Source organism: Chanodichthys erythropterus, chromosome 13 (assembly GCF_024489055.1).
Source record: "Chanodichthys erythropterus isolate Z2021 chromosome 13, ASM2448905v1, whole genome shotgun sequence".
Lineage (NCBI taxonomy): Eukaryota > Metazoa > Chordata > Actinopteri > Cypriniformes > Xenocyprididae > Chanodichthys > Chanodichthys erythropterus.
This window is the reverse complement of record NC_090233.1, coordinates 29,470,135-29,495,564: the sequence shown is the minus strand read 5'-3', so window position 1 is coordinate 29,495,564 and position 25,430 is coordinate 29,470,135. Positions and strand designations below refer to the sequence as shown.

The window sequence follows — 25,430 nt, the reverse complement described above, 5'->3', positions numbered from 1 at the left end:
CGACGTGCTTCTGTGGAGGGTGCCTATGCGCGGGTGCAAAATAGGAATGACACATGTGTCGGTGTACAAAGTCAATTGCGCTGGGTGCAAGATAGGGCCCCTTTACATTTTACCATTTCCACATTTTAGAATAGCAGTCATCAAACTCATTAAAACAAAATGGAATGTTTGGGAATTAAGTAGTGACTAGGGATGTGTGAGACAATTCGACTAGTCAATTAATTGATACTTCAGCTGATTTGAATAAATGTCTAAAATGGCTAACATTGCATAAGTGAACTCTTAAGTTTAATATACAATGATAATGCAATGTAAGGCAAGCACGTCTCATGTATCTGACTATTTGTAGCAACATTAAGTATGGGATTTGACTGTTCATATATTAAGTAGTCTATTTCAAATAGATCACATATACAGACTGTCTCTGTCAGTTGCAAAATTTCCATTTAAATGTTTATGAAATTCATTGCGCACATCCTTAGTAGCGACCATATCAGTCGTCAGCTACCACACACAGTGGTGGTAGAGCTCTGTTACGCTTCTCACTAATCTTGTTACGGATGATTTTATTCCCATCAGATCAGAAGTGTGAAGACACTGACACCCAGCAGCGTGAGCCTAACTAAACAAAGCTATAACACACCCTTAGAGCACTCTTTACTATAGAGCATGAGATTACTGCTTTCCTTTTTCCATTTGCCATTTTCCATTTCGGTTTTTATTTGGATAAGTTGAACTGACTTGGCTTCTGATATCTCTTGCCTTTGAGGAGGATTAGTTTAGCCTGCTGCGTGGCCTAATCAAAAGCCAGGCAAAACCTTGATGCTTGCCAAAGGAAAAATAAGATCAGCACAATGGAAGGGTTTATTTTTGATAGGGAGGAAAAAGAATTGCTCATCACACACCGTTAAATGCTTCGTCTGTTCACTTTTGTAGAAATCAAACTTAAAGTGACTGTGGGTGGGAGCAGAAGTGTTTAACTTTCTTCCTGCTCAAGTCTTGATGGTTCCTCGATGTGACAGGATTGAAGTTGCTCTGATGTCTCGCCAGACGTTAGAGAACTCTGAGGGAGTGAAAGCGCTAATCCCATCTGTGGGGTTTGCACAGATAAATTGGCTTAGATCCAGCTCATTCACAAACTGTCCTGCTTAGATTTATGAAGAGCTGCCACCTCTCGAATCAGCATGGACCTCAAGGAGTTGACCACTGTGGCATTAATGCAAAGCACCCAGCAGACTTTAATCTCAAATAAATTAAACATTCAAATGAAGGTCTCCTCACAGAGCGTGTCTCCAGGTGAGAGCAAATATTAAAATGGAAATTTCAATACAAAGTTTTTCAAGAAGAAGAAAATTTAACATTGTCCCGTACCTTGACAGGTACCGTGATCCTGTCGAGTTAACTTGCAATTTCGAGTGTGTGTAAAGAAATTAATGCTTTTATTAAGCAAAGGCACATTAAAGTGATAAAGTGTCAGTAAAGATTTTTATTTCAAATAAATGTTGTTGTTCTAAACATTTATCAAAGAATCCTAAATATGTATCACGGTTTCCACAAAAATACAAAACAGCCAACACAGGCTCATTGGAAAAACATACCTGTGTCAACATTTTTGCAAAACGCAAAATACTTAACAATACATGCATATCACTGCAGTTTCTAACAGAAATAAACACTGGAGACAGTAAAACAGCAAGCACCTTTAATCATTTTCACACACAATTATGATTACAGGGCCAGATTATGGATTAATAAAGACTTGTTTTCACACGGCTGCTTGCACAATTATGTTATGACCTCAAAACACTTTTTACCATAGTGCATGATGTGTAAACAAATATATTTTGGAGTTTGCATCACTTACTCAGCTCCATATGTTCAGTTTTTACTGACATAATAAGGTTGCTCGGCAGCTCAACTGGTACAAAATTGTAATTGCGATGCAAAGAGCTTGGTTATGAAAGACTAGTCATGGTAAAAGAGCTCAAAAACAAGCTAAAATGCCATGCTTATGATCGTTTTTATGTCACATTTGCTTTTTTAAACACTATCTGGTAGGTTTGGGGTTTCTAGGTGTACGTTTTTAAATGTAATGGAGCATTAATCTTTTAGTGCCACTCACCAGACATTTCAGTTCAGAACTGTGGTGATATATACAAACTCCACCGTAATAAAACGTTGCCATATTCACATTCATCTGTTCTTTGTGTGGCCCTTTTTTATTGACTTTAATTGTTTTATTATTATTATTTTATATGCTCCAACACTAATCCTAGCTTAACCCTCACAAAAAAAAATTGCATTTTTAGATAATATTTAAAACATTTTAGTATGATTATTAATCTATTATATACTCTTACTCATCACTTCCTTTCTATAATTTCCTTCTTTTTGGTCATTCACTCCTCGACAGCTCTCTGTGTTCACTCTCACCAGCTCTGGTCTGTTGGCAGAAAGGGTTATTAACAGTCTCCAGCTCTGCTCCAAGCACAGTGTGGCTTTGTTCAGTCAGCCCTCCCACTGCCTTCCACCCAATCAGCTTTTTCACTGTGTAAACAGGCATTTTTGAATCTTATTATTTATTTATTTTTTTTATCAGGATGGGGCTGCACTGGAATCCCTCACTCCAAATTGCCTGGCATGTGCTTCTGCTAGTTAATGGTGTTTTCTTACTTTTGGACAAACAACCTTTGGCTCTTGGTTGTGGTCCAGAAGCTTGGGCTAGTTGCTTCAGATCCGATGGCTACAACGGTTAAAGATATAAAAGCAGCTTCCTTTTCATGAGAGGTAAAAGGGCATCCATTGTCAACAAATCTCTTCAAAGAGAAATCATATGAATCAACTGTTTTGGTGCAGTATTATTTCTCGAAATGTTTTACCTGAGTATGTTTACTGTAGTTTACATTAGTTTATTCGTTTTTTCATCATTACTAACTGAGACTCAAACATATAGTTCCTCCATTAGAAACATATGCCCAAAATAGCGTTTCTCAAAGGGGAACATTGGGGGCACTGGAAGCAATATTTTCAAAAGGGGGGCGTAGAGGTCTCTTTGGGGAGTGTTTATGGAAAAAATGAAGTTGCACAAAAGATTTACAAGTCGAAAGGTTCCAAAACCATTTGTCCTGTTATCTGTAGCACAAGTGGGTTTAGTGCATCAGAAAGTTTGGGATCGTTAAGATTTTTTTTTAAGGTTTTTTTTCAAGGTTTTTTTTCTTTCAAAGAAGTCTCTTACTCGCCAAAACTTATTTTATTTCATAGGCTATAGCATTGAAAATCACCAACAATAATATGCTTAAAAATATATTGTCAAATCAATTTAATGGATCCTTGCTAAATGAAAGTATTAGTTTCTTTTAAAGAAGAATGCTGATCCCAATTATTTGAATGTTAGTGGAAATATAATAACAGGCCTAATTATAATAGACAGAATAATTATCAACATTAATATTCAGGAAAGACATTTAGACTACATTTTATTTGATGTGACATAGATAATGGATAGGGGGCGCTGGCCTAAAAAAGGTTGAGAACCACTGCCCTAAAATATCTTGGTGAATGATGCTGTCACGGGTGGCTGTAATGGACACACAAAACGAAGAAGACAGATAACAAAAACAATCTTTAATATTTCCAAAACAGAACACTCAGGAGATCAAAGGATAATAACGTAACATAACCACATTAAACACTGATGATGATGCCAGACAAAGAACTGAACAAAACACAGGGCTTAAATACATGGGGAGTGTAATCAAAGATAAAACGGAACAGGTGTGGGAACTGATTAACAGCCAGGGAAACTAACTAGAGAACTTAGACAGACAAAACAAGAACAGAACACAGTGAGAACTAAACTAAAACGAACTACACGTTAAAGATGCGCATAATTTCTCAGACTACTGTAATTAAACAAGATACTGTCATCCACCATTGTACTGTTACTAACTGTCTGTTACTCTTGGTCATTATTCCCAAGAACTCAGACTATTTTTGGAAGAGACTGTGGCAGGATAGTGACAACCACATTCAGTGATATAATGAAGAATGAAGAAAGACACCACTTTACAAAAATTAAATAGTCTGCTTTACAAAAATTAAATAGAAATAGTTCCTATCTGAAGTATTTAAAAGAGATTTTACAGTATTTCTCTGACAGAAGTGAGTGAAAGTAGACCAGGAGATACCCAAATATTGCACCAGCTCATTTATGGCCTGCCTGTAATGACCCAGGGGATGTGTGCCTATTTCACTCAGCTTGAATAAAACCTGAAATAAGAGTGTGAGAGAGAGAAACAGAAAGACTGAAATTCATGACATCTGCAGCAGGTGCTGCTATTGGGGTTATATAATAGTTTTGTAGTGGTGATTTGGCAAAGCTAAAATTTCAGCAGCCATTACTCCAGTCTTCAGTTTCACATAATCCTTCAGAAATCATTCTAATATGCTGATTTGGTACTTTAAAAAAATTATATATATATATATATATATATATATATATATATATATATATATATATATATATATATATATATATATATATATATATATATATATATATATATACACATACATATATACAGGTGCTGGTCATATAATTAGAATATCATGAAAAAGTTCATTTTTTTTTATTGTAAATTATTTTTAAAAATGAAACTTTCATATATTCTAGATTCCCTACATGTAAAGTAAAACATTTCAAAAGTTTTTTTATTTTGATGATTAGAGCGTACTGCTCATGAAAGTCCAAAATCCAGTATCTCAAAATATTAGAATATTTCCTAAGATCAATCAAAAAAGGTTTTTCAAAACAGTAAAGTTCTTTAAAGTATGTTCATTTGTACACTCAATACTTAGTCGGCAGCACATATTACAGCAAATGACTTTCTCCTAACACAAATTACAGCATCAGTGAAGTGTGGCATGGGAGTGATCAGCCTGTGGCACTGCTGAGGCACTATTGAGCCTTCAGATCATCTGTATATTGTTGGATCGACTGTTTCTCATCTTTCTCTTGAAAATATCCCATATTTTCAGGGGTCAGGCATGTTGGCTGGCCAATAAAACACAGTAATATTATGGTCAGCAAACCACTTGGAAGTGGTTTTTGCACTGTGGGCAGGTGCTAAAGTCTTGCTGGAAAAGGAAATCAGCATCTCCATAAAGCTTGTCAGCAGATGGAAGCATAAAGTGCTCAAATCTCCTGGAAGATGGCTGCATTGACTTTGCACTTGATAAAACACAATGGACCAACACCAGCAGATGTCACGGCCCCCCAAATCCTTACTGACTTCAGAAACTTCCCACTAGACTTCAAGCAGCTTGGATTTTGTACCTCTCCAGTCTTCCTTCAGACTCTGTGACCATGATTTCAACATGAAATGCAAAATTTACTTTTATCTGAAAAGAGGACTTTCGACCACTGTTCGCTGTCCAGGGCAGCGTTTCCTTAAAAGCATCATAAGCTTAAGTTGATCGTAGCTCCATTGAAACCAATGGAGCTACGATCAACTTAGGCTTACAATGCTTTTGGGAAAAGCTGCCCAGTTCTTTTTCTCCTTAGCCCAGGTAAGATGCTTCTGACGTTGTTTCTGTTTCAGAAGTGGCTTGGTAGTCCTTTTCCTGAAGATGTCTAAGTGTGGTGACTCTTGATGCGCTGACTTCGGCTTCATTTGACTCATTGTGAAGCTCTCCCAAGTGATTGAATCGGCTTTACTTGACAGTATTCTCAAGCTTGTGGTCATCCCTGTTGCTTGTGCACCTTTGCCCTCCCAATTTCTTCCTTCTAGTCAACTTTACATTTAATATGCTTTGAAACATCACTCTGTAAACGGCCACCACATTCAGTAATAACCATCTGTAATTCTCTTTGTGGAGGGTGTCAATGATTGTCTCCTGGACCATTGCCCAATCAGCAGTCTTCCCCATTAGTGTGGTTTCAAAGAACAAGAGATACCCGGAATTTATACTGTAGGGATGGTCATTTAATGAAACTCAAATGTAAATATTCTATTTTGAGATACTGGATTTTGGACTTTCATTAGCTGTACACTCTAATCAACAAATTAAAAAAAAAAAAAACAATTTTGATATGTTTTACTTTACATGTAGGGATTCTAGTATTAATGAAAGTTTCATTTTTAAAAATAATTTACAATAAAAAAAATGATCTTTTTCACAATATTCTAATTATATGACCAGCACCTGTGTTTGTGTATATATATATATATATATATATATATATATATATCTATATATATATATATAATATATATATATATATATATATATATATATATATATATATATATATATATATATATATATATATATATATATATATATATATATATATATATATATATATATATATATATATATACTGTATATGAAATAGAAGTTTTTTGTAAAAGTCTTTCTTTAGTATCATTTTAATCAGAGGTGTAATTTGCAGGTGGGACAAGTGGGACAACCACTTTTTGAAACATCTCGTGACACTGATGTATCTAAAACAGAAGAAACATCTCTAGTTGATTAGCAATTCATTCATTTGTATTTAGTAATAGGTGACCTGGTGCTGGGATGTGTTGTTTTTGAAATCATGCTGAGTGCTCCTTGCCGCTGTTATCAGTGGCGCAACAATGAATGTTCTCTTAGCGATCATGCACACTGCGCAGTCTTCACACGAACGAGCGCTTCAATCTATCACTTAACGCTTTTGCAGAGACTCTATTCGTTTTGGTGAAATCACAAAACAAAATACACAAACGTGTCCCTGCTCTTGATATACAATAACTGATGAACATTTTTGGTTTTAATAAGAAAGAAATAAAATACATTATACGAGGGCGGATTAGAACCCAGAACCTCTGGCATGCTGAACAAAAATTCTACCATGAGTCCATCAGGACAATCTGACATTAAATGCAGAACCACACATTTATTGACTAATTTAAATACTCTCAAGACTAACAATATATTGTAATATAGTAGATGTAAGTTTGAAACTATCATTTTAAACAAGAGGTCTAAATTTTGTGCATTTGTTATTGTGATAATACAATTACAATACACCACCCCACCACACACATTCCTGTCCTACTCACTTAAAACAAAGTTACACCACTGATTTTAATCCTTAATGCAGACTTGAAAAAATTCTTACAGACCCCAAAGTTTTGAAATGTAGTATACATTGGTTGCACTGTAAGTCACTTTAAATAAAAATGTAGATTTATGAAAATGTAGAAGCTACCATGAAAACACAGGCTTAAAATGTTTTTCCTGCATGGCATGCCTAACAAGGATGGACTTGTGTGTTCTTCAACTGAACAAGACAGTGAGCTTTTGCCCCACTGAAGCACAGGACGCCAAGAGCTTTCAGAAGGTTGTTTAACTGCTCTGAAAACCTTTGGGTCTGACCATATAATTCAGAGATCAGCATAACCCACTACCGCAATAAAACTGGGTTATACATTAGAGGTTCCAAACCACCCAGGCCTCAAACCGCTCTGCCCTTAAATAGTTTGGAAGGAAGTAGCCAAGTACTAAAGCAGTGACCACCAGATTTCCCTAGATAGTGTGCATTAATGCCAGCTACTAACTAACTGCCCTTGCACAAGTGGATTTCATTAAAACATCACATCCCCAAATAACCCAACATGAGTATTAAGATACACAATAATAGTGTCAGCATATCAGCCTTTAATTTCACTGCTGCTTTAAAAGAGTTAATATATTCTTACTATTTCCCCCCTTATTAGTGGGTATAAACCATTCTGTGCCATCAGCATTTCCACAAATTGCAAAAACGATTCATTAAATAATCTTGACAAGTGCAAAGGCTGCATGATTTACGAAAGGTTGTAAATTTGCTTCCACAGCATATTTAATGCTTGTCTTTTGTGTGGGATTGTTGCCCTGGTGATTATACTATAATAGACTTTCAGTTTAATCACAGCGGGGTACTTGTGATCTGATGTGTTGTTGCCATGGAAACCTCAACATTCTTACACCCTCAGGGCAAAGTCAGTTTGTGTATTCTTACAAGTTTTTTAGAGCTTAAGGTTTGCGACAAGTGTAGTTCTGGAATATGGGATTCTACAGGAACATCTCATTTGTGTTGCTTTTAAAGGCCTAAAGCTTAAGTGTGCAGTAATGCATTGTAGAAATAACTACTGTTTCCAAACTGGTTTCTAAAATTTTCCCTTCATATTCCATCGTTTGGCCAAGCAGAGCAGATATTCTTACCCCTAAAGCAGTTACTGAATGAGAAGTTGACACATTGCTGTGCTCATTTAAAGGTGCCCTAGAACTTTTTTTAAAAAGATGTAATATAAGTCTAAGGTGTCCCCTGAATGTGTCTGTGAAGTTTCAGCTCAAAATACCCCATAGATTTTTTTAAATTCATTTTTTTAACTGCCTAATTTGGGGCATCATTATAAATGAGCCGATTCAGGGCTACTGGCCCTTTAATTATTTTGCTCCATGCCCACAGAGCTCGCGCTTGTCTTGAACAGTGCATAAACAAAGTTTACACAGCTAATATAACCCTCAAATGGATCTTTACAAAGTGTTCATCATGCATGCGGCATGCATGCGTCGGATTATGTGAGTATTGTATAATGTTATATTGTTTACATTTGATTCTGAATGAACTTGAGGCTCTGCTCCGTGGCTAACGGCTAATGCTACACTGTTGGAGAGATTTATAAACAATGAAGATGTGTTTTTGCATTATACAGACTGCAAGTGTTTAAAAATAAAAATAACGACAGTCTTGTCTCCATGAATACAGTAATAAACGATGGTAACTTTAACCACATTTAACAGTACATTAGCAACATGCTAACAAAACATTTAGAAAGACAATTTACAAATATCACTAAAAATATCATGATATCATGGATCATGTCAGTTATTATTGCTCCATCTGCCATTTTTCGCTATTGTTCTTGCTTGATTACCTAGTCTGTTGATTCACCTGTGCAGATCCAGACATTACTGGCTGCCCTTGTCTAATGCCTTTCATAATGTTGGGAACATGGGCTGGCATAGGCAAATTTAGGGGCGTACACCCCGACTGTTACGTAACAGTCTGTGTTATATGTTGAGATTCGCCTGTTCTTCGGAGGTCTTTTAAACAAATGAGATTTATATAAGAAGGAGGAAACAATGGTGTTTGAGACTCACTGTATGTCATTTCCATGTACTGAACTCTTGTTATTTGACTATGCCAAGATAAATTCAATTTTTCATTCGAGGGCACCTTTAAACATTTACTTACTGTATAGTTCTGCAAATCAAGCTGGCATAGAAAAATATATTTTTTAAGCATTTAAAAAAAAAATAATAATAAAAAATAGACAGCAGCTCTAATTATAATATCTGATTTTATTTTATTTTAAATGGCTATTCATCATTACATTCTAATATTTAGGAAAGCACTTTCAGATTAAATCCATTGAAATTCACCGGACATAAACCAGCCCATGCCAGAAGCACGTTGCTCAAATGTGTCTCTCTCTCCCTCTCTGTACTGTTCATAGACAGTGGATGGGATACAGTCATAGCTCAGTTCTCTCTAGACATGACTGTGAGGCCAAACATCAAAGTTATTGACTTGTGCTGTGAAGGATCATGGTGTCAGCTAATAGCTCAAACAGACCGACTTAAAGGTCTTTGAGATGCTCTTCCTCAGCACAGTGAATCTGCTCTGGGATGCTTGCTTAATCATACTCTCTCTCTCTCTCTCCCACTTGCTCTCTTATTCTCTTTTTTTTCACACTGCACTTTTACAGATTACATCCAATAATAAGGAAGCACCTCAAGACTTTTGACTATTCAGTGTAGTTTTTCTGAATCTGTCATTATGTGTGCCAAGCTGTGGCTCAAGGTTTTGATTCTCAAAGCATGTCCATGTCAAATTTTGTTTTTACGAATAACTGTGTATTTGTATGTTTGTTTAACCTGTCAGCAAACAATGCATACATGGTCAGATGAGGCAAGATTTTAGACGTGTTTGTGTAGGTTGGACTTCCTTCAGTTTATAGTGATATTCCATTTAGAAATACAAATTCCTAGATCTATATGACTTTCTTTCTGTTGTGGAACACAAACGAATATTCATTCTCAAAGTTGACACTTCAAAAACCACGTAAAACAAATACGACGTAACCCATAAGACCGCCGTGGATGAATCAATGTCTTCTGAAGCTAAACGATAGGTGTGTGTGACAAAAGTACTAATATTTTAAACTTCTTATACTAAACCGTCAAATACACATTCATGAGTTCACATTTGATGAAAAGGTCAGCACATTGCAAAGCGTCATTTAGGTGTGTTGTGAAGACCACATAAAAGTGACGGTCCTCTGTGCTTCTACATCACTTCTCATATGAGCTTCACAACAGGCTTACATCACGCTTCAGACAACTGATAGCTCTCATAAAAATGCGTATGACAGTTGGCTGAAAGCAATGCATAGTTATTTACTTATTTATTTGCTTACTTGCTTATTTAGTTATGTGATGGGGCAAGAAAAAGTAGTCTAATTACTCTTAGTATAGGCAAAGGCAGAGAGTTTCTGATTGTACATGTGGAAAGTACAGTGTGAGTGTATGTGTGTGTGTGTTTGAAAGAAATAATTGCAGATATGTTTCATAGATTTCACAAGCCTCTCCCATAGGAAATCATCCTTCTGCATTTTTCATTTACTCTTTAAAAGAGAGAAGTGTGTAACAGAATAATCAGAAGTTTTCTCATCTCTGGGAGTTTCTGTTCCTTTTCATTTTAAACTCTGTTATTTTTACACTTCAATTTCTTATGTACACCATATTTACCCCACTCTGTTTCTCTTCCAAGTAGTACAAAAAGATTTCATTACACGCAAAACCACTAATGACTAATTTACCTGTGTGTAATCATTTTTCATGTAACCCAGGGCAGGAAGAACTGAAACAGCCATGGTGTATCCTGCCTGCTGCTAAGTCTAATGCAAATGAAATGTATTTAAGTATTTTTTGTCCACAAAGCTTGGTAATTTTATATTATTTATTCCTGAGAATAATATTGTAATTGATTAATCCGATTTGCATCAAAAATCAATGCATCCCAATGTGTTATTACACCTCTAGTTTACAGATGTTGCTTTAGCTTTCATTGAGTGGTTCTGTTAACATGTGATGATGGATGGGAAGGAGCAGCTATTCTGGCAGTTCAGAGGGAACCCGTTGTTTGATGTGGACAGAGGTTTTTACCTCTATATTTCTGGCTTTTCAAGGATTCTGTATGGTCCTGTAAGAACAATTGGTCTTTTGTGCTCTATAACTCTCTCTAACTCCAAAAATGTATATCTGTGCTTTTCTGGCAGTTCAGGCATGTGCATCTGCAAGATGGGAGTGCATGGGGACAAGTGTGACGACTGCCGCCCAGGTTTCTCACACTTCAGCAGCACAGGGTGCCAACCTTGCCAATGCAATAATCATAGCAGCTACTGCCACCCACAGTCAGGTGAGCCACCCACATGCACACAACATAAGTAGTAAAAGAAGACAGCACACTGTTTTCCATTTGCTCACACAGAGATCTCTCTTTGGATGGTAGTTGAACCTTAGGCTCTTGAAATTTCATGTTAATTATCTAATTAGTCATTTAGCTGATGCTTTCTTCCAAGTACATTTATTATTACAGTGATAAACCCCCAAACCCCTGGAGCAAAGTGAGATTAAGTGAAAGATTAAGGCTACATTCAGACTGTCAGTTCAAATCCGATTTTGTGCATATTTGATTGAAATCTGATCAGATTTAGCAAATGTAGAAATGTGATTTTTACAAATCCGTTTCGAGCTACATTCATATGTGGTTTGAAATGCTTTTCGAATCGCATTTCTGGAAATCCATTTCAGTTTCTCATGGTTTATTTGACTTTCATGCCACGTAGAATGTTACATCAAACATTGTTATAGGAAAGATACTGAAAGTTGTTGCAAAAAGTTTGTGTTGTTGCAAAGTGCCAGACAAGTGGATTAACAATATAACAGAGACATGTTTTGAGACCGGCAGAGACGAAGAATTCTGCAGAATACTGACCCCTCCAGGACTGGAGTTGAAGAGCCTTGACATACAGTATGGAGTTGAATTTATGTTGGTTTCTTATTACATTGTGAAGGTAAAAATTAGTTTTTCTTACACTTTTTTAGTAATGTAAAAACTGACACAGATTGTAAAATAAGCTAATTTTGATTTTTTGATTTTGACATCTGACATCTGACCAGCATCAGATTGTTAATTTGTGAATTGTTTATTTGTGAATAATAATAATAATGTTGAGTAAAAATGGAAAATGGAAAAAGTTACAATACTGTTTGTTTAGTCTGAGAAAACAAAACTATTAACCTGTTAAGTTAGTTCCACTTTTTTTTAGCATAGAACTGAAAATGACATTTCCATCTTAAATTGATATAAATCTTGGAGCACATACTTAAGTTTTGTCTCTTTTTAAAGGAGACACTGTGTAGGTTATTGCAGAAGTAAAAGTTATTAAAAATGATAAAAATTATAAAAGTTACAGAAGTGAAAATATTATTTTTATATAAAATATACAGTGGGTGCGGAAAGTATTCAGACCCCCTTAAATTTTGCACTCTTTATTATATTGCAGCCATTTGCTAAAATCATTTAAGTTCATTTTTTTCCTCATTAATGTACACACAGCACCCCATATTGACAGAAAAACACAGAATTGTTGACATTTTTTGCAGATTTATTAAAAAAGAAAAACTGAAATATCACATGGTCCTAAGTATTCAGACCCTTTGCTGTGACACTCATATATTTAACTCAGGTGCTGTCCATTTCTTCTGATCATCCTTCAGATGGTTCTACACCTTCATTTGAGTCCAGCTGTGTTTGATTATACTGATTGGACTTGATTAGGAAAGCCACACACCTGTCTATATAAGACCTTACAGCTCACAGTGCATGTCAGAGCAAATGAGAATCATGAGGTCAAAAGAACTGCCTGAAGAGCTCAGAGACAGAATTGTGGCAAGGCACAGATCTGGCCAAGGTTACAAAACAATTTCTGCTGCACTTAATGTTCCTAACAGCACAGTGGCCTCCATAATCCTTAAATGGAAGACGTTTGGGACGACCAGAACCCTTCCTAGAGCTGGCCGTCCGGCCAAGCTGAGCTATCGGGGGAGAAGAGCTTTGGTGAGAGAGATAAAGAAGAACCCAAAGATCGCTGTGGCTGAGCTCCAGAGATGCAGTCGGGAGATGGGAGAAAGTTGTAGAAAGTCAACCATCACTGCAGCCCTCCACCAGTCGGGGCTTTATGGCAGAGTGGCCTGAGGGAAGCCTCTCCTCAGTGCAAGCACATGAAAGCCCGCCTGAAGGACTCAAAGATGGTGAGAAATAAGATTCTCTGGTCTGATGAGACCAAGGTAGAACTTTTTGGCCTTAATTCTAAGCGGTATGTGTGGAGAAAATCAGGTACTGCTCATCACCTGTCCAATACAGTCCCAACAGTGAAGCATGGTGGTGGCAGCATCATGCTGTGGGGGTGTTTTTCAGCTGCAGGGACAGAACGACTGGTTGCAATCAAGGGAAAGATGAATGCGGCCAAGTACAGGGATATCCTGGACGAAAACCTTCTCCAGAGTGCTCAGGACCTCAGACTGGGCCGAAGGTTTACCTTCCAACAAGACAATGACCCTAAGCACACAGCTAAAATAACGAAGGAGGGGCTTCACAACAACTCCGTGACTGTTCTTGAAAGGCCCAGCCAGAGCCCTGACTTAAACCCAAATTAGCATCTCTGGAGAGACCTAAAAATGGCTGTCCACCAACGTTTACCATCCAACCTGACAGAACTGGAGAGGATCTGCAAGGAGGAATGGCAGAGGATCCCCAAATCCAGGTGTGAAAAACTTGTTGCATCTGTCCCAAAAAGACTCATGGCTGTATTAGATCAAAAGGGTGCTTCTACTAAATACTGAGCAAAGGGTCTGAATACTTAAGACCATGTGATATTTCAGTTTTTCTTTTTTAATAAATCTGCAAAAATGTCAACAATTCTGTGTTTTTCTGTCAATATGGGGTGCTGTGTGTACATTAATGAGGGAAAAAAAAATGAACTTAAATGATGTTAGCAAATGGCTGCAATATAATAAAGAGTGAAAAATTTAAGAGGGTCTGAATACTTTCCGTACCACTCTATGTTTTACAAAACATATCAGACTTTAAAACTGCAAGGAAATCAAAGCCATAAATGTGAACAAGTTGTGTTCCAAATTTTACGTAATTGAGCTTTCAGTGGGATTTTGTTTGGGCACAATACCAAACTTTTCCATTAGATGACATCCAGGCTCCACTGTTGACTACATAAGAATGAACCCATTTCCTTGTAATGATCTAAACTACATATTTCTTAAAATTTTCATAATAATTATAATGCAGACATCATATTCAGTAGTTTGTGCAGTTTGGTAATATTTAATTTGAATCGAATTCAACCTCTGACAAACACAAAGACATACAGAAAGAATGTGTGGGTGTGCGTTATAGTTCAGCGATGCATCACAAATGAAAAATCTATCGCTATCAATCTATCTATGATCTATTGTCATTTCTATCAAAAGTCAATCACCAAATATTAAACTAGAGTCTGAAAGCTTTCAAATGATTTGAATTGTCAAGATTACTTTAGGAGTACACTAAGGTACTGTTAATATAAAATGTTATAAAAATGTAATGGCAAACATCCCACAGGTGACAGTTAAAAAAAAAATGTGGTTAAAAACATTTTTATAAATCAAAAGTTCTGATATTTATTTATTTATTGTAATGTATGAAAAGTATTGATATGAACAGTATACTATTTGTACCCGACACTTTGATGTTTTTCATAGTGTGATCAATTTGACCCTCTCCAACAAAACCGTACCCAGAAATCAAAGATTATACAAGGGTTACAGTAAATTTCTACGCTACTGGACATCTGAAGACTGTCTAAAAACAAATGATGATCCGATTTTTCTGTATTTATACAGATTTATATTTTTTTTCCAGCCTGAGAGGTATGACCCACATAAATGATGCATAAATGATGAAATGGCCTTAAATTACTAAATAAACTGCAAAATGCTGTTCTCAAATATGTTTATTTCATGCATGGCTTGATTCCAACAGCACTGCAAAAGCTATCAGCGCCAACTAGTGGCTATGTGTGGGACACCCTTAGCATCTCAGCCAGGGTCCAAAATTAAAAATTATGCCAAATGCAAGAGAGAAAAAAAAACAGGCATTGGCTAAACAGTGATTCTTGCCAGTTGGTGTGATTATCAAATTGCAAATGCTGTGCTTTAATTAAATAAATATATAGTCTGACACTCTGGCATTGTGTTCTTTTACATGCGAGAATTTCATGATCTGGTGTTTTCAGTTTCTCTGAGTGACTCTGTTTGCAGCAAATGCTACTCAATTACTGCAAGCAATTTCTGACTTTGGGTCTTTTATAACATCTACAGTATATGAAAATGCAGTAATGAGAATCATTAATAAATCTATTGACAACAAAGAAGCTTTAAAGTCTTTGAGAGTTGAAAAAAAAATACTTTGAGAGTTGAAGATTAAACCTGAATGGTTTAATGCAGTAGTTCTGAACTCTGGTCTTGGGGACCCATTGCTCTGCACATTTTGTCTCCTAGTTAACACATCTGATTCAGATCATCAGCTCATTATAGGGAGGGTGGGTCTCAATCAGCTCCCTGGCTCCCTTGTTCATGAATCAGTATATCGTGCATAGTAATTCCAGGCACTGGTAAGGACAGTAAGGACCTTGGCTCACTACAGATTGGGACACTGATGATGACTTAACAGTGTCCACGTTTTACAACGTCACTACTGAAATTTATGAACAACAAGCGTTAAACTGAGATTTTTCTGACATGTATGTCTGACATGTACACTGACATGTACACTGATGATGACTTAACAGTGTCCTCGTTTTACAACGTCACTACTGAAATTTATGAACAACAAGCGTTAAACTGAGATTTTTCTGACATGTATGTTTTTAATGTTATTTAAAGTTCATTATGATGAATACTTTGTTATATATGCCTGCAACATTTCAGTCGTAAATTAATTAAAATTGTAGATTAAGTTCAGTACCTGTCATGTATATGTAAGCTAAAATATAATTAAATATTGGTTTGTTTGTGTTTGTTTTGTTTTTTTCAAAATATTTATCACGTGTCATTGTGTGGCTCGTGTGGTGAGTTGTGTGTGGTGAGTTGGCTCGTGTGATTGATTTATATTTCGCACTTCAGAACTTCCGGTAAAGGGAAGTGAGCATCGATGCTTCCTGGCTTGCATAGTGCATTGTGAGACTTTTTAGGGAGCAAACATTTAAGTGCACTGAAAGGATTTTGCGATTGAGACATCGCTTAAAATGGCTGACTCCCTGATCAGTGCCCCTGACTGCTGAACCTAGGGAGCTGACTGAGATGCACATACCGTGTCAGATAAGAATACTGCAATTGTAAACCTCTGGTTTCATATTTGAAAGCTAAGAAATTGAAGACAGCCATAAATATTAGTATTGTAATTTTACTGTAAAATTACATTATTGGGTCCCACTTTATATTAAGGGGCCTTAACTACTATGTACTTACATCAAAAAATAAGTACAATGTACTTATTGGGTTCATATTGAATTGCAAAACACTTTTGCTGCTATTGAGGTGGAATATGGGTAAGGTTAGGGAAAGCTTTGATGGTATGGGTAGGTTTAAGGGTAGGGGTAAGGTGTAAGGGATGGGTCAACAGTGTAATTATAAATGTAATTACAGAAATGAATTACAGATGTAATTACGTGCAGGAGTTTTTAAAATATAAGTACAATATAAAAACCTGTATGTACACAATATGTGCATTGTATCAAATGATTAATTTAAATGTAAGTACATAGCAGTTAAGGCCCCTTAATATAAAGTGGGACCCATTATTGTTATTAGTATAATCTGTTTTACAGTACAATTGAGGGGTGGTTCAGGTTTTCCTTGTTTTTCTTTTGTTTTTTCAGTTGAATGAAAATAATAGTTCCAAATTGAAGAGTGAAAAACAAAACTGTTATTCAGTTTTTGATAAATTATGCATAGAAATCTAGCAATGCAACAATATTACAAGCCTTCTGTTCCATTATAATTATTGTTGTGTCCTAAGAATTGTTTTCATTAAGTTGTTATTATATCTTGCGCAACCCCAGTCGCCCCCGCAGTCCAGTGCAGTAACCAAAGACTGGTGTTGATGTTGATGCTGATGCGCAGGAGCCATGTCATCACTGTAACTCAACAACTGCACATGAGCACTTCCTGCTGCTGTATGCACTGACAGCACTGCAGAGCTTTAGCTCATACTCTATCCCTCTCACCACACTGGTTCTTAAGGCAGGGGTCCCCAAACTCCAATTTGAAAATCCCTGTCTTAAGATGCTTAATTCTAGCCAAATTCTCAGGCAGTATTGTATCCTTCGAGAAGGAGGCAGTCCCAGACTGCAAAAGCTCAGGGGATAAATACCTTCAAGATGGCAGACGAGGTGAAAAATTCTTTGTGCTCTGTGCACACTGTGTTTTCGCTGTGTTAGCAGCATGGTGTTTTGTGTGATACAAAGTATCCACATATCACAAATATTCACATATTTAATTTTACAGATGCTTTTTATTTCAAATTCTGGTCAGTAAAGCAATTATTAGTGCTGTAATAAATGAGAGTCCCTTTCAAACTAATTGTGTCAGGGCTTCAACACACCAGTCAACAAGAATCATGTTTGACCTCCACATGAAAAGCACTGCAGTGCATCATCAAATGTCATCATTATGATATTATTAGTTTCCTTATGACTATGGCACACTCTGGATCTGGAGACCCACAGTATCAGGCACACTTTAACCTTTTTTGTTTTTTTTAATACCACTCACACAATCAGATGCAAGTTGTTTGGTTTGGATGTACTTTTAAAGGGCTGTTCTATAAAAATGAATATTTTGGCATCATTTACTCACCTTGTTAGTAAATGATGTAGGGTTAGTAGGGTTAGTAAATTATGACAACATTTTCATTTTATAATGATAATTTCAAACAGAAGCCTAATCTCAAATACTTTCAGATTTTTTTCTGCTCTCATTTGATATTTGATGCATTGTCCCTGTAGCTATCTGTGCTTTTTCCCTAGCGTCCATTTGTGGCTATCCAGCAGTGTTTACTCTTCCTGTCAGCATGCTTTCTGCTTCCTAAAAGCCAATAATGTATATACACAGACAAGCACAGCGAGCTTCCATTACCTTTCTGCCATTACGTCAGAGATACCACAGCAGGAGTCAAACTGTCCCAACCAGCCCCTCCCAGCTGGCGAATCTCGCCTCTCATATGTATGTCCTTGCAGTGAGACGAACGGATATTGTTACATTAGTTCAGCAAAATTTGAGCTGTTATAGAGGACTAAGCCTCTTGGATGCATATATTCTATTCTGTAGCTGCACTCGATTGTTGGTGAACATTTCATCGTGTGAGACTTAAAATAATCCTGTTACTTGCCTGTTTTCCCAGATAAGTCACTGTCAGTATCTTGGTGAATTAATTTTACATATCCAAAGCAGAGATTTCTATTTCAGAAATGACATTTCTGTTGACTAGGAAACTGGTTAGTTTTAGTTTATATGGCACATAAAAATATTTTTCACTACTTGTTTGTTTCCTTATGAACTGGCTTTTCTATTTTTAATTACTATTTTCTTTAAAGATTGTTGAGCCCTCGAGCTAGAACTGGCTGATGTTTTTAGCTCCCTCATGTCTGCTGGTGAAGTTAAATTAAATACAATACTTTGTTACAAATGCTGTTTGTTATACTTTGAAAATGTTCATAGATTTGAGATGCGGCTATTTAAAATTAAACTATTAAGCCTGGGTTTTGTGTATTTGGTTTGGGCCTGTGCATTTCACACAAAGCTTTGAAACAAATTGTTCAGTTCAGTAAATAGCTGCCTAATCAGTGAAGGGGGAACAGAAATATATATATGGAGCTATACAGTAGTGTATACAGGTACAGTGATAAGTTTAAGCAATAGGTTAAGTGTGATATAATAGTAATCATTATTATTAATTACATTTTACTGGAGAGAGAATACTATTTTGAAATGAAGTCTGAACTGTTGTGTAATGACATAATGTGTGAGAGAACAGAAGCGAATGAGTAAACAAGATGGATGAAGTTCACTACTCCTGTCTCGTGTGCATGATTTGTTTAATAACTCCTGACAGATACCACACATTGCTTGTCATGCTATTCATTGTATTGATGTGGTTGACATTCATTCATTCACCCCACTGCAATAATGCAGTATTACACCTCTGAGATCCTCAGACAATCCCAATTAGAGTTGAGAAGTGATTGTGCTCTTTCCGCTTTCCGGCTGCTCCAGGCATTTTGCCCACCTCTACTATTGATTTACTGAAATCCTGTCTATAGACTAGCCTTTTCTCTTTGCTCTTTGTAAGTGCTTTTATTTTTAATTACTTTATCTTATTTTCATGTTATGATTTTGACGCAGTGTTATTTTAGTACTTTCACACTTAAAATAGTTAACCCTGGGTCATTGTAAAGCCTGGGTAATCAAAATCCTGGGTTATCTTGCTTTCACATTGTTTAGCTAATTCTGGGTATTCATGAGCTGATTTTTAAACTGACTTTACTTTCCTAAACCCAGGGTATCCTCGTATAGTGCTGACTGTACTATCAAGATTATACTGAATGGACTTTTTGGACTATAAAAGTAAGAATGAAACTGTCTCTTTTCCAATTGACGTACTTTCTGTCGTCATTTGACATTTTTACGTGAATATGAGGGAAGCGATTGACTGTTGCTAAGTATGTAGCTGTAACATTCTAACTCCGCTTCGTTTCACACTGTACATGTTTGCTACCGCAGCAGGGTTTCATATCCTCTGGAAAAAGCGGTTCTAACCCGGTAGTGCAGGTAAGAGGCGAGGATCTAGTTGCAGTTAGTTCAATAAACACATAAACAAAGATAATCCAAACGAGTATGAAGGCAACAATAAGATAATCCAAAAAGTAGACAGGAATACTTTACAAACACAAGGCTAACTTTAACAACCAACAGGCTAACAAGACAAGTTTTTAAAGTTTAAATTTGTGATCTAATAATTATATTTCAGCTTTATTTCAATTGCTGAAAATTATTTGTAATAGTTTTGTTGACATGGTCTTTCCCAGCAAGATCACCATTAGCCAACTAAATGCACCTGGAAAATTTCACATGTGCATTGCTTTGTTTCCTTTCCTGACCTATTCAAAGTGCTTTGTTTTTTTGTTCAAATGTTCAGTACAGGATTCATTTTTTTTGTCCAAAATGTTTCAAATTTACAGAAACTGGGTGTAGTCATTTTCAGCTACACAGTAAGCTCTTTGGCCTTTTACTCATTTACATTGCACCATTTATCATTTACATTACTAATTTCTTGCACCTGTTTTCAAAATTACACTCTTGAATACACATCTTTCTACTGTAATGTCTTTGCTTACTACACTGTAACCAGCGTAGTATAAATCACAAAGAACTAAATAACTATGAGCAATTTTAATGAATCAGTCAAAAGTTCTAAAAGAATTGTCTGAATTGCATTCTCTGTCCTTCAGAGCAATTACTAATTAACATCTGACTTGCTTACCGACTAAATATGTATATAATTTATATGATGTTTAGTTACAGATGCACAATCACAAATATTTTTATTATAGTAAAGGTTAATAAAAATATATAAAAAATATTAAAAAAAGCCCCCCTGCCCCTGTGATCGTCAAAATGAAAGTGCCCTTTGCGTACACATCGCGCCCCGTGTTCCCGTTTCTCCAACCCCCGGAACTACCGAGGGGGACCCCCCACCCGGAACGCGATTTCTATCGAGAGGGTGATTCACTGATCTTGCTTCCGTCTGACCCCTGTGTCAGTCTCCTGTAATGAGATGAAAGAAGATTTAGAGCTGGACCAAGGGGATTGTTTGCATAAGGCTTCATCTGTGGACAGATATCAGTCTTCAACACAGGGAACACCGTTTGAACACTAATGATCCTCCTCCTGCTTTACTTTCTGGCCCTTGAGACCCAGTAGAAAAACAAACTTACACACGCATAGTTGAGTGGGTTTGACAGCAGCCCATCTTTTCAAACACGCATACACAGCCTCTTTGATCTGTGTGCTTTTGGCCATGAGTTTTAATAGTGTTCACTTTGTCTTGCACTCAAAGTATGTTTCTGCTTTCATCCCTGAAGATTTTTCATGCTCTTGATGTGTCAATAGATGGACATACTCTTGAAGTGAGCAATTGAGCCATGCTATTGTAATTTTATCCCATGTTCTATCCGATGGCAGTTTTGATAGGCAGCTTCTGTAATATACTGAGATTAATTCTATAAAAAGTGTACCAGGTTTTGATTTTTTGATTGTTATTTGAATGTTGTTTGAATTTTGTAACACAACATTAATTTATTACTCAGTTCTGTTATTTTTAGTGTATTTATTTTATATTCTTTATTAGTGTTGCTTGCTGAAGCCCAGTCAGATATTTTTACAATGCTTTGAAATGCCTTAGGGTAGGAAAAAATCCATAAGATGTTTAGCCAAAGAGGAAGAACAACCTTGGGGGAAACCATACCTGGGTTAGCTGGGAGAGGCCATCTTCAATAATGTGAAAAGTGTGCCAAATAACGTCTAGTTACATATGTTCAATGCCTGGTCATATTTCACTGAATAAATTATTTAATATTTAGACAATAATTATATTGTAAAGAAGTGGAGCATGGCATATTTGTGCATACTGCAATGATACTTCAAATCTTGAAGAGGTGTACTAGTACTTTTCAATCAGATGAGCAGTTGGCAAAAGAAAAAAAATACCATAGACTTGCATCTTGGGACAAAAGAAACTTGGGAGTATGCTATTTTTCCCCAGGCCATTAAGTGACCATCTAGCAACCACCAAGAAATCATTAGCAATCACCTAGCAATGCCCTGGCAACCATTTAGAAAACACTAGCTGTAGGCATTGTGTTGGTGAGATTTAAACAGATGTAACACTTACATTTTCTTCAGAAAATGTAAAACTCTATAGCAGTTAAGCAGTGTGTTTGTGAAAAGCAATTTATCTTTGCCTGCACGGCCAGACGTTGGATCAAATAATATAAAGTTAATTCAGATAGTCATTAAATTCCAGACACAAATGCAAATGCAGTAATCTTTATCATACAGATGATCAAAAATAGTTACATGTGTAACTAGTGATGCTGGTTACACATGTGCGATGCAATTTTTCATCAGTTGACTGTTGCCTAGATAATTTGTGTCATTAATCTTTCTCTGTCTGAGATAATTGCTTACTGAGCACTGCAGTGGTCCCATAACATCTTTAGACATTGATGCCGCAATTAAAAATGTTTAAATGTCGTTGCGTTAGAATACAAAAAAATCAGACCAAGAGGCATTGGCAAAAAATGTAGAAAACTTCAGTTATCTTAACCATTTTTGCAATCAAAAATGCATTGGTACTTAATTATTTATAAAGCCATCTTGGGGATGGTGCCTTCATATCTTTGCAGCCTTATTCAACAGAAAATTGTTGAGAAATATTTTCTATGTTCTCAAAACTGTTATACTCTTTCTGTTCCTTTTTGCTATATCTGAATTAGTTAAGAAGGCTTTTGTGTATGCAGCCCCATTTGACTGGAATCACCTTCATTCGAGATTGAAGTTACAAAATGTGTTGTCTTTGGATCTGTTTAAAGTAGTCATTCAGCAAATGGAAGATTATTCAGTGAAATGTAATTGTTTTTAATTTTGTTTGTACTGTTTAAGTCTGTGTTGAAACTAGTTGTATTGCTGCTCATTTTGGCCAGGTCATTCCTGTGAAAGAGATTTTTAATCTCAGAGAGTGTTTCCTGCTTAAATAAAGGTTAAATAAAAATAAAATAAAACCAGCCGATAAGTGTCATTTAAAAGGGACAGATCACTCAAATATGGAAAATGACTGAATTATTTTGACTTCCTTTCTTCTGTGGAACATAAAAGAAGATAAAAATGTCCAAATGCTTTTTGTCCTAATTTTGATCAGACATGTTTTGGTTTAGAACATTACAGTGACATTCATCTTTGACCAGAAGTGGTGCTTTGTTAGAAAAGAATGATAAAAGAACAGCAAATGCAATAAGTCTGATGTACAGCAGAGAAATCACTTTTGGACAAGAGTTGCACAGGTGTTTATCAGCTTGTGAATCTTACAGATCCTCACAGATCCTGTTCCCGCTCCTCAACAACACCTCAATACTCACCAGTCCTTCCTTCTGCTGTTTCATTCCACTCATTCATTACTGTGCAGTGTATTTGCTTTCTCTCTCATGCTCAGAGAAAGAAATCATGCCTCCCATCACTTACAACAGTTTTTGACACTTTTTCTCCAATTAAAGACTCCGCTATTGCTGCACATGTCAGGTTGGGCTTGTTGCATAATGACCAGAGGAATGCCATTCAATGCGTGTGTGTGTATGTGTGCGTGTGTGTACGTGTCTATCGTACTTCCTCTGTGAATTATGCAATCACTTGTTGAAGTGTTCTGTTTTCACTTGGCTTTCAACATTTCAAATCAATATAATAAAAGCAGTTCAAACCACTCTCCCTGTAAAGAGTTCACTTGAATGTTATTGGCACACACAAAAAGATCCTATTCAAATTTTATTTGTTTTCACAACCCCCTGTTAGCATTATGTCATTAGATTTGCACATGCTCTGGCAGGGTCTGAGGAAGTTCCTTTCTTGTTTTCATGCACGCTTCCTAGAAATACGTTTGCTCAATCTCTCCTTCCCCCCCCTTCACATCAGTCTTCCAACTTCAGGTTTGTTATGTCTACCTTGTTTAGCGTCGTTGAACTCTCATCCACCTCACTGGACCAAAGTCCTGTCAGTCAGAGCTGTGAGTCTGTTTACTCAACCCTCTCTCCCTCCCCCTTTTCTCTCAGGCATCTGCGTGAACTGCCAAGGCAACACTGAAGGACCCAGTTGCGAGAACTGCAGGTATAATTTCTACAGAAGGCCCGGTTCTCCCGTGACGGACCCCTGCATCCCCTGCCCCTGCTCCAGTGTCACCTCCACAGGCAGCTGTAAGCTGGGTAAGTCCTCCTCACACACACGTCAGGTTAGCATAGCTCACATTAGCATAGCCTGCTAACTTTATTATTGAGCTCCTATTGGCCACAGCTGTAGGAAATTCTGAGGAGATCTCCACTTCTGGGAGATGTGGAGTACCCCCCTCTCATCTGTTTTGGATTATGTGTCTTGCATCATTCTGGCCAACTGCCTGCTGCTTGAATTTCTGAGTGGGTGGACTGAGACTTTTAAGAGAAGATAGCTTTATTTTAAGTGAAAGTGAAACTGGAAACTTTTTCTCTCCTCTCTGAGCCTCCACTCACTCTCAACAAAACCCTCACAGGATATGTTTATGAAATGTACTGTTAAGTCTTAAAAGTATGAGGGCATTTCTTGTGACTTATTCAGACAGTGTTTTGATCAGTCCCACAGTACTTTGTCTCTGTATGCTTATTTTATTCGGCATATGTTTGTGAGGAATTGTGTGATATTGTTTTGTTGATCTGTGGGTGGGTTTCTGGGTTTGCTGACGGCAGCAATGTTCTTGTAGCCGAGCTGATTTAAGGTAGGACCTGACAATGGAGAAATACCACATAGACCAGCAAAAGGGCAGGTGTGTGTTCAGTGTTCCCAGATATTACAGTAAGGTACATCACAAACATAGCCACACAATGCAGCTGCTGTTTTGAGTAATAGAGGAGTAACGTTATGACATTCACTAGAAGTATTAGTATTACTGTCACAATCTTTTTGTCACACATTTTTTTAAAGATGCACTTTTGAAATTTTACCCTCATTAAAAAAATGTGTTTTGTTGTTTTTAAAATTTAAAATGACTCTTTATTTTAATATATTTTAAAATGTAATTTATTACTGTGATCGTAAAGATGAATTTTCAGCAGTTATTACTCCAGAGTGTCACTTGATCCTTTAGAAATCATTTTAATGTGCTTATTAATTGCTCAAGACACATTTCATATTATAAAACCATTGTGCTGTTTTTGTGGAAACCGTGATACTTTTTTTTTTCAGTTAATTTATTTGTAACAGACATTTTTTATAAAATTTTAGTTTGTATAATTGTTTTTTATTAACTATGTTAACAGTTAACTATGTTATATATATATATATATATATATATATATATATATATATATATATATATATATATATATATATATATATATATATAATATATATAAATAAATAAATAA

At 36.3% G+C, this 25,430-nt stretch overlaps 1 protein-coding gene across 1 annotated transcript in view; it reads left to right on the top strand.

The window, feature by feature from the left end:
• Nucleotides 1–25,430, top strand: part of si:dkey-220k22.1 (multiple epidermal growth factor-like domains protein 9) — a 71,981-nt gene that overhangs the window by 34,697 nt on the left and 11,854 nt on the right. Inside the window, exons 3-4 of the mRNA XM_067407969.1 lie at nucleotides 11,373–11,512; nucleotides 24,090–24,239. Coding sequence (XP_067264070.1) covers nucleotides 11,373–11,512; nucleotides 24,090–24,239 — 290 coding nt within the window. The remainder of the gene's footprint in view (nucleotides 1–11,372; nucleotides 11,513–24,089; nucleotides 24,240–25,430) is intronic.